General features: G+C 56.3%; 1 protein-coding gene across 1 annotated transcript; it reads right to left on the bottom strand.

Moving 5' to 3' along the window:
• Positions 1–3,680: 3,680 nt before the first annotated feature.
• On the bottom strand, positions 3,681–10,598 carry SLC22A13 (solute carrier family 22 member 13; the record flags this gene model as incomplete). The annotated part of the gene is made up of 10 exons (XM_081106525.1): positions 3,681–3,774; positions 4,008–4,223; positions 4,775–4,883; positions 5,067–5,281; positions 5,650–5,744; positions 5,825–5,945; positions 6,169–6,337; positions 6,556–6,710; positions 7,523–7,626; positions 10,221–10,598. The coding sequence occupies 10 exons, from the start codon at positions 10,596–10,598 to the stop codon at positions 3,681–3,683; spliced, it is 1,656 nt and encodes a 551-aa protein (XP_080962651.1).
• Positions 10,599–12,306: the final 1,708 nt, after the last annotated feature.

Below are 12,306 nucleotides of genomic sequence, written 5' to 3'. Positions count from 1 at the left end.
TCATCATTGATGTTTCTATCTCTCCCTTTTCTTTCCTCTCTAAAATCAATAAATAATAAAAGCTTAATATGCAAATTGACCAAACTGCGAAACTACTGGTCGCAATGAGGCGCACTGACCACGAGGGGGCAGGCGCTCAATGCAGGAGCTGCCCCCAGCCTGCTGGCCCCAGGCCAGCCAAGGCAGGTGCCAGTGGGGCCCCCAATTGCCCCTCTGGTTGCCCTGGCAGAAGGAGGTGACAGGCGGTGGCAGCAGGGAGATTGTGGGGCCGGGGCTGGCTGGCAAGCAGGTGGCGCCAGGCTAGCCAAGGCAGGTGCCAGTGGGGCTCCCCCCCCCCCGATTGCCACACAGATTGCTCCACAGATCAGCCCTGATCTGCTGGTCAGGACTAGGGACCCTACCCATGCACAAATTTCATGCATCAGGCCTCTAGTATCTACACTAATAAAAGAGAAACATGCAAATTGGTGTCACTCCGCTATGCCCACCCGCCAATCAAGATGAGTATGCAAATTAACCCAACAAAGATGGCGGTTAATTTGCATATGCAGGCACGGAGCGAAGACTGAAGACAACTGAAGACTGAAGAGTCGTGGCTTCTCCACTGCGGCTGGAGCAAAGGCCTGGGTCCCGGGTGCCAGAGGAAAACAGGTGCTGGCAGCCAGGGGAAGGAAGGCCTATTGCACAAATCTCTTCATGCAACAGGCCTCTAGTATATATATATAAAATAAAAGTGTAATATGCAAATTGACCAAATGGCCAAACAGTGGAACGGCTATCTGGACAACCATCCGGGACCATGCTATGACACCCACTGGTGCCAGGCCAGCCAAGGCGGGCGCGATGCGATTGGTCGGGGGTCCGGCCATCGCCCCACAGAGAGAGGCCCAGGCCACAGGCTGGCAGGGCAATCAATTGGGGGGCTCCATGATCGCCCCAAAGAGGGAGGCCCAGGTCACTGACCAGTGGGCTGTGGCAGGTGGGTAGGGTCTCCCTCTGTGAGGGAAGCCCAGGTCCTGGGTGCCAGAGGGAAGCCGGTGCCAGAAGCCGGGGGACGAATTTCGTGCATTGGGCCTCTAGTGTGTGTGTGTGTGTGTGTGTGTATATATATATATATATATATATAAATATATATATATATATATATGAAAAGAAAAAGCCACTGGTGAGAGTTGGAAAACAAGCTGACTAGAAAAAGCTGGTGGGAAAGCTGGGCGCAGTAAAAGGCCCAGTTGAGGCTGATGACTAGCAGCTCATTCACCGAAAAGACGTGGCGGCAGTGCCCTGCAGTGCCCAGCAGTCTGGGGTGCAGGGAGAGAAAAGGCAGATGTTTGGGCTCTTTAGCTGCTGTGGTTTTGCAAATTGGGGCACAACTAAAGGGTGAAAAGGATAACGTACGGGATGCTGGCAAGAGAGAAATGATGTCTATTTCTCCATAGAAATGAAAACGATGGCTTACATCCTCAAGTCTGAGGACAGAGGCGGGGACGCAGAACAAGGTCTACCGACCACAGGGCCCAGTGGACGGTGTTACAGACAATGTGTCCTCCCCCAGTCCCCCACGTTTCCATGTTGAAGCCCTAACCCCCAGTGATAGGTAAAGATGGGCCTTGGGGCCCTAACAGGTTTGGCTCAGTGGACAGAGCATCGGCTTGCAGATTCAAGGGTCCCAGGTTCGATTCCGGTCAAGGGCGTGTACCTTGGTTGCGGGCACATCCCCAGTAGGGAGTGTGCAGGAGGCAGCTGATCGGTGTTTCTCTCTCATTGATGTTTCTCTCTATCCCTCTCCCTTCCTCTCTGTAAAAAAATCAATAAAATATATTAAAAAAAAAAAAAAAAAGATGGGCCTTGGGGAGGTAATTTGGGTTAGATGAGGTCATGAAGGCGGACCTTCCTGATGAGATTAGTGGCTTTCTAGGAAGGAGAGAGATCTCGCACCCTCCATCCACACACAGAGGACAGACCATGTGAAGGCAGCACAAGAAGGTGGCTGCCTGCAAGCCAAGAAGAGGGCCCTCATCAGAACCTGCCGCTGCTGGCACCCTGATCTTGGACTTCCAGCCTCCAGGACTGTGAGAAAATAAATTACTGTTGAAAGCCACCCACCTATGGCACTGGGTGAACTTAAGGCCAGGTCGGTGGGTTGGACTTGGTGAGGACAGTGTCAAAGTAGAGGAGGTGGCAGGGGAAGTGCGGGTGCCTTAGCCTTTGACAGTGACATAGGAAACACAAGATGCACAGCACAGGGCTCAATCTCAGGGGTCTCTCTGAGGAGGGCGGGCACTAAGCCTGGTGGCCAGGGGGCTCCTCCTGGGCAGAAGCCAAGGAAACCGAGACGCTAACCCCTCCCTGACAGAGGAGTGGGTGAGTGGGCAGCGAGTGAGGCAATGTCCAGGGTGGCTGAGTCAGGGCCACACTTGAGGACTCAGTCCAGCCCAGTGCCTGGCAGTGTCCTGGGGGTGGAGGGTGGCCCTCCTTTCCTATCTCCTTGGACCCTGGGGGCAGACTGTGAAGCCCTCTGCCTTTCACACCCAGGACACTGCCAGGCAGGGCCGCCAAGATGAGTCCTTGCTGACTAGTGTTAAGGGACCTATAAAATCATCCATTTGAAAATGGGAAGCCCCAGGCCCAGCATAGGAGGGCTCCTGCACCCAAGCCCGAGATGGGAGCTCTGCGCTATCTTCCACAAAGCTGGCTATAGCATGAGCAGTGGGCCCACTGCTAGCACCACCCCGAATCTGGGCTGTTTGGGGCTCCCCAACCAAGGCAGAACAGCCCAGCCCAGCCCAGGCCGCCCACAGCTCCTTGGGGTCGAGTCCACATCAGGCTGCATGTCTTCTCGGGGGTCTCAGCTGCTGATCTCACACCAGCAAGCGCCCAAAGACGAGCATCTACCCGTGGGCCAGAGGAAGCCACAGGGCACGCTGTAATACTCCCAGGGAAAAAACCTTTCTCCCCAGGGGCCCCCAGTCCCTACAGAAATGAGTCTCCGAAGACCTGTCCGGAGGCAACAGGTGAATTTTGCATCTTGCTTGTGCCAATAGAGGGTCCATTTATGTCTCTTTCAGGAAAGATCAGTGCGCCTCAAAGGGATGCAAGGGTCCGCATCTTAGAGCTGAAAACCGCCTTCCGCTTTGAACTGGCCCTTTCCCGGCTCTGCTCGGGTGTTTATTTCTCACCAGGGCAGTTTCAGCCCGGGTGCCACACTGTGCCAAGAAAGACGGTGCAGTGTCCCCAAGAGAAGGCTTTGGCTTGGGACTGACTCCATGAGGGTAACCAAGTAGGAAGCAAAACAGAACTGTCCGTCGCTTCATAGCTGAGAACCGCGAGTGACAACTGTCCAGGTATCCGAGAGGATTGCTGGACGCGTCCACGCTGGGTTTACACAGAGGACAACGGGCCCAGCACCTACCACCACCTCTAGGCGCCATAGAGATGGAGGGGTCAGGGGAGCTGTGCCCCCCACAAGACTATCAGAGGGCAAGTTACAACCAAGACCCTGACCCAGAAGAGGGTGTTGGGGTGGGGCTCAAGGGATAAGAAGGGGAGAGGCCCCGTCCCAGGTGCTTCTGGGAGTGGGCGTGGCAGTGGGTGCTGGTGCTGGAGTCGGGTCCTGGTGTGTTGCCTCCATCAGCAAAGCCGGCCTTGCTCTCAGGTCTTGCGGTGTCCAGGGAATGAGGTCAGAAGGACGTGCTGTTCACAGAGGCCTCCCCTGGGCTGGGAGTTCTTCCTGAGGCCCCCGTTTCATTTTCTGCGGGCGCTAACTTCTTAGTCCTAGAGGGAGCGAAAAGCCGTCACTGGCTGACCCGGAAGGGACTCCATAGCAGTGTCCCTCCCCGAAGTAGGGGGATCTAACCCCAAGGCCAGTCAGATGTCTGTGGTTCCTAAACCCCCTCATTGATCTGTAAGTGGCCACGGACGGGTGGTGAGGCAGAGGCGTGGGCTGCTGAGGTAGGGCACTGATGGGAAGCCAGGGTCCCGGGCTGCAGAGAAAGCGGGCTGCTCACCGCGGCTGGGGGCCCTGGTCCAGGTCCTGGATGGTGTCCTTCATGGTCTGGCCGCGTGTCTCGGGCAGCAGCGCACAGAGCAAGCCCGCCCCGATGGGGAGGCTGCCGTAGATGACCATCGGGAGGGCCTCGTGGTAGTCGCCCAGCAGTATCACCAGGGGCGTGAGGATGCCCGCGATCCTCGAGAAGATGGCCACCAGCCCCATGCCCGTCTGCCTGTGGGGAAGCCCGTGCCAGCTGGGGACCTGGCCTCAACGCCAGGCTGCAGCTCCAGCTCAGCGTACTTCCTTGGGAGGGCCCAGATCTCTGTATGGCCCCCCAGGCCTGCAGGGCCTCCAGGCGCACCCGGCCCCCACCTCCGCCCCCCCTTCCCCCACCCCCCGTCTTCCTCTACTGAGAGTCCAAGGCTGCTGCCACCTCCAGGCCTCTCTGTCAGCCACTGCGCTCCTGCCCAGCTGTCCAGTTTCAGGGAGAAGGCTGCCCCTCCTGAGTACCCCTCCCCCCACATGACGGTTCCTTCTTTGGAGCCATTCATTCTTAGATGTATCCCATGGCACAGTCCTGACGTGGCCGGGGCGTGGCTTACTTTGCTACCAGCCTGGGACAACTTGGATTTGGACAACATTTGTAGATGCCCTGGCCCCCACCCAGCACGGCTGCCCAGAGCCACCCAGAAAGCTATATGTGGGTGGCGGCGAGGGCGGAGGAGGGATGGCCAACATCAGGGTCTCGGGAGCGGAGGAGGGGAACGGTGCCAGCAGCCTTACCTGATGATGGTGGGGAAGAGCTCAGCGGAGTAGACGTAGGAGATGGTAAATCCAGCAGCTGTGGCGAACTTCCCCACGATGGCCAGCACGGTGCCCACTACGGGCAGGTCTGGTGAAGGAGGCTGGTCAGCCACACGGAGGGCAGACAGCCCATCCCCTGGGCCCTGCTCCCTGCCCCACGCACCCAGACACTTAACCCCAAGGAAGCCCTCGCTCCAGAAAGAGAAGCCATGGGCCTCTGGCCACAGGTGAGGGAGGGCGGGTGGGGCCAGGGGAGAGCCAGTGCAGGTACCTGCCGGGACGAAGATGATGCTGATACACATGAGGCCCCCCAGAACCAGAGTCCCCATCTGGCTCCACCTGCGGCCGAAGTACTGCATCATGAAGATGCTGGAGTAGCGGGCGGGCACCTCCACGGCTCCGAAGATCAGCTGCGTCAGGTAGATGTCCAGGCCAAAGTCCCCCACCTGGAGGCTCAGGCCGAAGTACCCCAGACTGTCCACAAACCTGCAAAGTATCCAAGGGTCCCTCTCACTTCTCAGTGACGAGACACCATCACACTCAGAGAGGGGGCCTGACTTGGTCAGAAGTCCCCGTCAGGTAGACTTCTGCCGTCGCCGGCTATGCCTTGGACAGGGATGTTGCTACTGTTATGAATTGTAATGTAAATATCTGATATGCAGGACGGTGTTAGGCGACCCCTGTGAAAGGGTCGTTCGACTGCCAAAGGGGTCGCGACCCACAGGTTGAGAACCGCTGGGCTAGACAGACAGGGAGAGGCCCAGTCATTCCCGAGCAGCCCATCCCAGCCAGAGAGCCACTGTCCCACACCCTCTGTCACACACCAGGGAGGGGCATGGCCCCAGTGCCCTCACCAGACGGCAAAGAGAATCAGGGTCACCTTCCGGAGCTGGGGGTGTCTGAACAGATCCAGGGCGTTCCCCGAGGGGCCTGTCTTCTCTGGGGCCAGCTGGGGGGAAGACGCCGAGTGAGGCAGGCAGAACGGTCTGTGGGTCAGATCAGGGGCAGGCAGCGCCCTGCCGTGAGTACCTGGTTCAGCAGCTCTGGGGAGAGTTTCCGCCGGTTGGCTGAGGCCGCCTTCTGGATGGCTTGTTTAGCCTCCTCAACCCTCCCCCGGGCCAGGAGCCAGCGGGCAGATTCTGGCAGAGCCCTGCAGGTCAAGAACAGGTGTGAGTATGGGGCACGAAGTCCTAGAGCCCCCCAGTACCCGAGAGCCTCCCTGGCCGTTCCAGTGCACACTGAGCCCCATGCCCTGGGCAGGCCCCTCTCCCAGACGTGTCCCTGAGCGGCCCATGGGAGGAACGCGAGTCTACACTCTAAGCCCGCGGAGCACGGCTGACTGAGGGTGCTTGCTCTGGGAAGCACCTCCTCACCAGAAGTAGAAGAAGAGCAGCAGGACGGGCGCGGCGCCTGCGATCTGAAAGAGCCGCCAGTTACGGACGCCATAGGCAAGCCCGGCCAGGGCCATCTGCCCCACGGAGAAGCTGCACTGGGCCAGGACCACGGCCTGGGTCCTCCACGAGGGCCCCACCCACTCTGCAACTGTGAACGGAGACGCGGAGACTGGGCCAGGCCCTGCCCTCACACCCCCCATCTCCCCAGAAGCCACCCTGTCAGCATAGCGGCCTCAGTCCCAGCCCAGGAAGCACAGGTGTGACCCTGTAGGTGTAGTCCCTGGCAAGGCCCCCTGAGGCAGTGTGGGGATGAGGCCTGTCCCCAGGGACTCCGCCTGTGGCCCAGGCTGCAGGCCAGATACTCACGCAGGGTGACATTTGTCAAGGTGTAGCCAGAGACGGCTGTAGCCACAGCAAAGCGCAGGACCATGTAGAGTTCAAAGGTGGGCACAAATGCCGTGGCCAGGCCAATGATGGCGAAGAGCAGCAGCTGGATCAGGATGCAGGCTTTGCGACCAATCCTGCGGTACAGAGGGGACAGGTCCGGGAGGGAATCTCGGAGGGGAGGGGAGAGAGGGAGACTCAGCCCTGCCCTGGGCTCTCTGTGTGTGGAGGGTACACGGTCCCACCCTGAGGCCCTTGTGCTGGTGCCAAAGGTTCTCTAGGGAAGGGGTGAGCTAGGGAAGGGGTGAGTGAGGAAAGGGATGGGCTAAGGAAGGGGTGGGTTAGGGAAGGGGTGAGCTAGGGAAGGGGTGAGCTAGGGAAGGGGTGAGCTAGGGAAGGGGTGAGCTAGGGAAGGGGTGGGCTAGGGAAGGGGTGAGCTAGGGAAGGGGTGAGCTAGGGAAGGGACGGGCTAGGGAAGGGATGGGCTAGGGAAGGGACGGGCTAGGGAAGGGATGGGCTAGGGAAGGGATGGGCTAGGGAAGGGGTGAGCTAGGGAAGGGGTGAGCTAGGGAAGGGACGGGCTAGGGAAGGGATGGGCTAGGGAAGGGGTGAGCTAGGGAAGGGGTGAGCTAGGAAGGGGGTGGGCTAGGGAAGGGGTGAGCTAGGGAAGGGGTGAGCTAGGGAAGGGGTGAGCTAGGGAGGGGGTGGGCTAGGGAAGGGGTGAGCTACGGAAGGGGTGAGCTAGGAAGGGGGTGGGCTAGGGAAGGGGTGAGCTAGGGAAGGGGTGAGCTAGGGAAGAAATGGGCTAGGGAAGGGGTGAGCTAGGGAAGGGATGGGCTAGGGAAGAGATGAGCTAAGGAAGGGGTGGGCTAGGGAAGGGGTGGGCTAGGGAAGGGTGAGCGAGGGAAGGGATAGGCTTGGGAAGGGATGGGTTCATCAAGTTTCTTACCAGTCACAGAGGGGCCCAAAGATGAGAGTGCCAATGAGGAGGCCGGCCATGTACACTGACTGCGAGGTCTCCTTCAGGTGCTTCTGATCACAAACCAAGTTGAACTGAGGCAGACACAGGCAGATATGAGTCCAGGGGCAGCTGGGGACAAGTCCTTTATCATCTAGGCCACCCACTACGGAGGCTCACGGCAGGTGCCCTCGGTTCCCAAACTATGTGTCAGGGTACCCCCGGGAACATGAGTGTAGCATATTTAAACTAGTGAAGGAAAATACAGCAATATGTAACATCTGTCCGATATCACATAAACTACTAGCTCAGGATGGTTGTTTCAACACGGGATCACGCTACTTTCCTCTCAGTGGCTCATATCTATGGGAAGTTGTGTTTTTGGCCATTGCTATGAGAAAAAGCAATCACCGTGAGAAAATCTATGTGGATCCGAAAATGAGGGTGGCAGCGTTCAAGGATTGAGAAGGTGTGCCATTCCCAATAGGCCCAAACATCCTATTAGTAAGTAATTGCGTTTCTTTAAGAATGAAATAAAAATATGTCCTTTTAATCTGTGTCTTAATTTTTAAGAACAGTTATTAAATTGTTAGAACACAAATGCTTGAGTTGTTTGCAGAGTTATGTATTTCTTGGTATCTAGAGATGCCAAGAAAAATTACCAACACGCTAAGGATGCAGCGTTTGGGGACCTCTGACAGAAGCACTAATTGGTGCTCCCCCACAAAGCGGGCCTCTTCCTCACAGCCAGGAAACCCCTGTGACCTGCCCGGGCTTCCCAAGTCCTCTCATCCAGAAGCAAAATCCCCCTCCCTCCCCCCCCCCCCCCGAAGCTGTCCTCACTCACAGGCAGTCAGAATACTAAGTGGGGGGAGGTTAGGGTGGAGGGGAGCCCGTCCACGCAGACATGGTGGGGGAGGAGGTGGAGGCAATGCACCGGAGACACACAGAGGGAACCCGACAGACAGACAGACAGACAGACTGGAACCCCCAGGAATAACATGCATGTCCATGTAACTCTGAACACATGTCTATTGCACGTGCCCACCCAGGAAGTCCATGTGATCACCCCTCATCCCAGTGATGTGTGGGCCCCTCGGGGAGTTCTGTGCCCCCTGCACACAGCTTGACTCCACTTCACCCTCCTGGTGCCTGGGGGCCCAGCTCACACAGCAGCTCTTCCGGAAGCTCCCATTTCCTCATTCGGAGGAAGCAACTTCTAGCCTCCGGCCCAGCGCCCTTTCTCTCTGAGTGAGGAGCCAGGTCTTCCCCTGAGCATCGGGGCAACCGCAGAAGGGAGCAGGGTGCCTCCCCGGCTGACTGTTCCCCACGGTGCATACTCAGGGGTCTTTGGTTGAATAAAACTCCAAGCACAGTCCTGCACGGCCTGTGGACAAGGGCGAGCAGGGCTTCCAGCCACCTGGATATTTGCCTGGGCATTTAGGATGGCGCTGTTTGGCCGCCCGGCAGAGTTCATGGGCACGTGGAGAGGCAGGCACACCCCCCAGCATCTGAGGCGGTGAAGGCGGAACCTGGGATGGGTGATGCTGGGGAGACGGGAGGCCAGTGAGGGGTGGACAGAGCCAGCTGGACGCGATCCAGAGGCGGGGGAGCGCCTGGGCTGTCTTCTCCCTCTGGGCGGGGTGAGGGGGTGGCCAACGAAGACCGAAAAACACATCCTCGGGCGCCAGGGCTCTGGGCAGGTTTAGGGTCATATATTAAAGGGAAGTTTGGGTAAAACACTCGCCTCTGAGAGCTTCTAAGAAAGAAATCTTTTTTACCCATTGGAGGAAAATAAATGTTGAATCTCTGGATTCCAGATTGCGTCCTCCACCTGAAGGTGAGAGCTGCGCTGATCCTCTCAGGCGTGCCCGCCCCCTCCGCCCCCGGTCCCACTCCTGCAGGGCACTGGATGGCAGGAGCCGCGTGGGTCCCAGCTCCATGGCCAGTCCATGATGCCACCCTGGCAAAGTCCCACCCCCGCTCTGAGACCCACCCCGCCATCTAGGAAGAAACGGCGTGGGCCAGGATGCTTGCCGAGGGGTCCTCTTAATCGGAGGCGGATGGAGTGGGGATCTTTCTGTTTTCTGCCTGGGTCCCTCCGGGAGAATGAACTGAGCAAGAACAATGACCTGTACTCAACAGGACAAGTCCTAGAGTCACAGGGGTCCTCCAGCATCCAAGGGGTCGGCAGGAGGAGACCGGGAGAGAGAAGCTAACAGGTAGGAAGCCAAGGCAAGTGAGCAGAAAGGCAGATGAGCGGACAGGGAAAGAGATTAGCACTGGGAAAACACAGGAAGATGGGCACGCAGGTGTACACGCAGGCGCGGACTGAGGACACGGGAGGGAAAGGGATAAAGACAGAAAAGCAGGAGGGAACAGGAAGAAAGGCAGGCGATTGGGCAGACAGGCAGGACAGACAAAAGAACAGGCAAAAAGGGACAGACGGATGGGCAAAGAGACCAGACAGAGGAAACAGATGGAGAGGTAGACAGGCCTAGAGGCAGAGGACAGAGAGAAAAACAGGGTAATTGGCAAAAAGACAAACAGGCATATCAGTGGTTAACCATTCAGGCATAGGGGCAAGACAAAGGCAGCAACGCCAGTGACTGAGGGCAAGGGCAAGGCGTATGGCAGAGGAAGTGACAGACCCCAAACAAGTGGCCAGCCAGCCCCAAAGGCAGCCTACCTCATTCTTTAGGGACAGGGGCCTGTCTTCGGGATACTCCCAGCCCGCCTCGCAAGGCTGTGTCTCATTGAAACGGTGGCTGAGGATGTCCTCCAGGCTGGCACCGTCGGGGGGCGGCCGGAACATGCGGCAGGGCTCGGGATTGCCCGCAGCATCCAGGGGCACGCTCAGGTTCAGCTGCTCGGCAGCACTCAGGTTCAAGGTGAGGTTCTTGACCCAGGCCACTGAGCAGTGGTGGGGCTCCTCCAGGGCCATGAAGACCTGGCCGAACATATAGAAGGCGGTCAGGAAGTTGGGCACACTCAGCAGCAGCAGCAGCTGCACCTGAAAGCGACCGAAGTCGCCTATTTCAGCCAAGACCTCGGAAAACTGAGCCATGTCTACTGGCCACCACGTCCTCAGCCTGAGGCCGGCAGAGAGCTGTGCACCTTGGCCCAGGGTTCCCTGCTCCTCTTGGCTGTGATAACGGCGGCATTAATGTTTAACCCAGCCGCACTCAGCTGCACCTTCACACCTCAGCTCCCTGTCAAGGATGGAGGATGATGAAAAAACTAGTCCACTCGGGCTTGCAGAATCAGACGATGTTTTATTAGACACTGGAAACCTCCCAGGCCCAGCACGCAGGACAGAGCTTTACCCAAACATTATATAGTATACAGCGCCCCCCTACACCCCCGCCAACAGCCACATCCTAAACAACCCATACCCAGTTCAAACCCCTCATCACAATAGAATCCACATTCTGAGAGTAGTTGCGATACCCAAAGGGACACAGAAGTCCCTCTAGCAACCAGCCCACGCTAGCAGAGCAGGGTAAGTCAGGAGGAGAGCTGCAAGGACCCAGCCTGCAGATTTATTACATCTGTCCATGGACCAACCTAGCCTCTTGACTCATGATCATCTCATCTTTCTCCTGTGGGTCCTGGTACTGGTGGTGTGTAACACCAGTCAATCCCAAGGCAGCACGGAGGACAGGAGACCCATCAAGGGCATAAAAGCTTTTCATTTTCAGCAATGAAGACAATTCAAGAATACAAAGCAATTACAGAGGAGCCAAGAGCTATATTTTGATCTCTAATCAAGGAATCAATCACAAACACAAGCCAAGATGAAAAACAAATGCAGCTGCCCAGAGTAGCCCCAGCGACCCTAGGCAAGCTCAGTGACAACCAAAGAGCACAGGACCAAGTCTCTCTATCACAGGCCTCAGCTGTGAGACGAACAAAGGCAGGACTTCAAAGAGGACTCTTCCAAAGATAAAGGCGTCCATCCTCCCATCTTTTACCCCGGGGAGAAGTCTTACCAGATGAAAGACCCAGGTCTTGGAAGGAGTCTAGTTCAGTCATGGGCCCGATCCCCAGTAGGGGGCGTGCAGGAGGCAGCCGATCGATGATTCTCTCTCATCATTGACATTTCTCTCTCTTTCCCTCTCTGAAATCAAATATATATATATATATATTGCCAAATAGCAAATAAGCAAATGAAAAGATGTTCAAGATTGTCATTAGGGAATTGCAAATTAAAAAGTGATACCATTACACATACATATGAGTACAGACAAATCTATATTCACTGGTGAGAATATAAAATGGTATAGCCACTTGGGAAGACAGCTGGTGACTTCTCATAAAACTAGACATACTCTTTCTTATTATACAGTCCACAACTGGGTTCCTTGATATTTACCCAAAAGAGTTGAAAATTTATATCCACACAAAATGAATGTTCATTGCAGTTTTACCCATAACTGCCCAGACTTAGAAGCAACCAGCAGGTGAATGGATTAATAAACTGTGATACATCCAGACAGGGAACATTATTTAGTGCTAAAAAGAAATGGGCTAACAAGCCATGAAAAGACATGGAGAAACCTTAAATGCATATGACGAGGTGAAGGAAGTCATTCAGAAAAGGCTAAATACTGTATGATCTTAACTATATGACATTCTGGAAAAGGCAAAAGTATGGAAACAGTAAAGAGATCACCAGTTGCCAGGAACTAGAGGGGAGAGAAGAATGAACAGGCAGAATACAGAGGATTTCAGGGCAGTGAAACTATTCTGTACGATACTGTAACGATGATACA

The sequence above is a fragment of the Myotis nattereri genome (genome assembly GCF_964212035.1).
Source record: "Myotis nattereri genome assembly, chromosome: 14".
Taxonomy (NCBI): Eukaryota; Metazoa; Chordata; class Mammalia; order Chiroptera; family Vespertilionidae; genus Myotis; species Myotis nattereri.
This window is presented reverse-complemented; position numbering and strand designations above follow the sequence as displayed.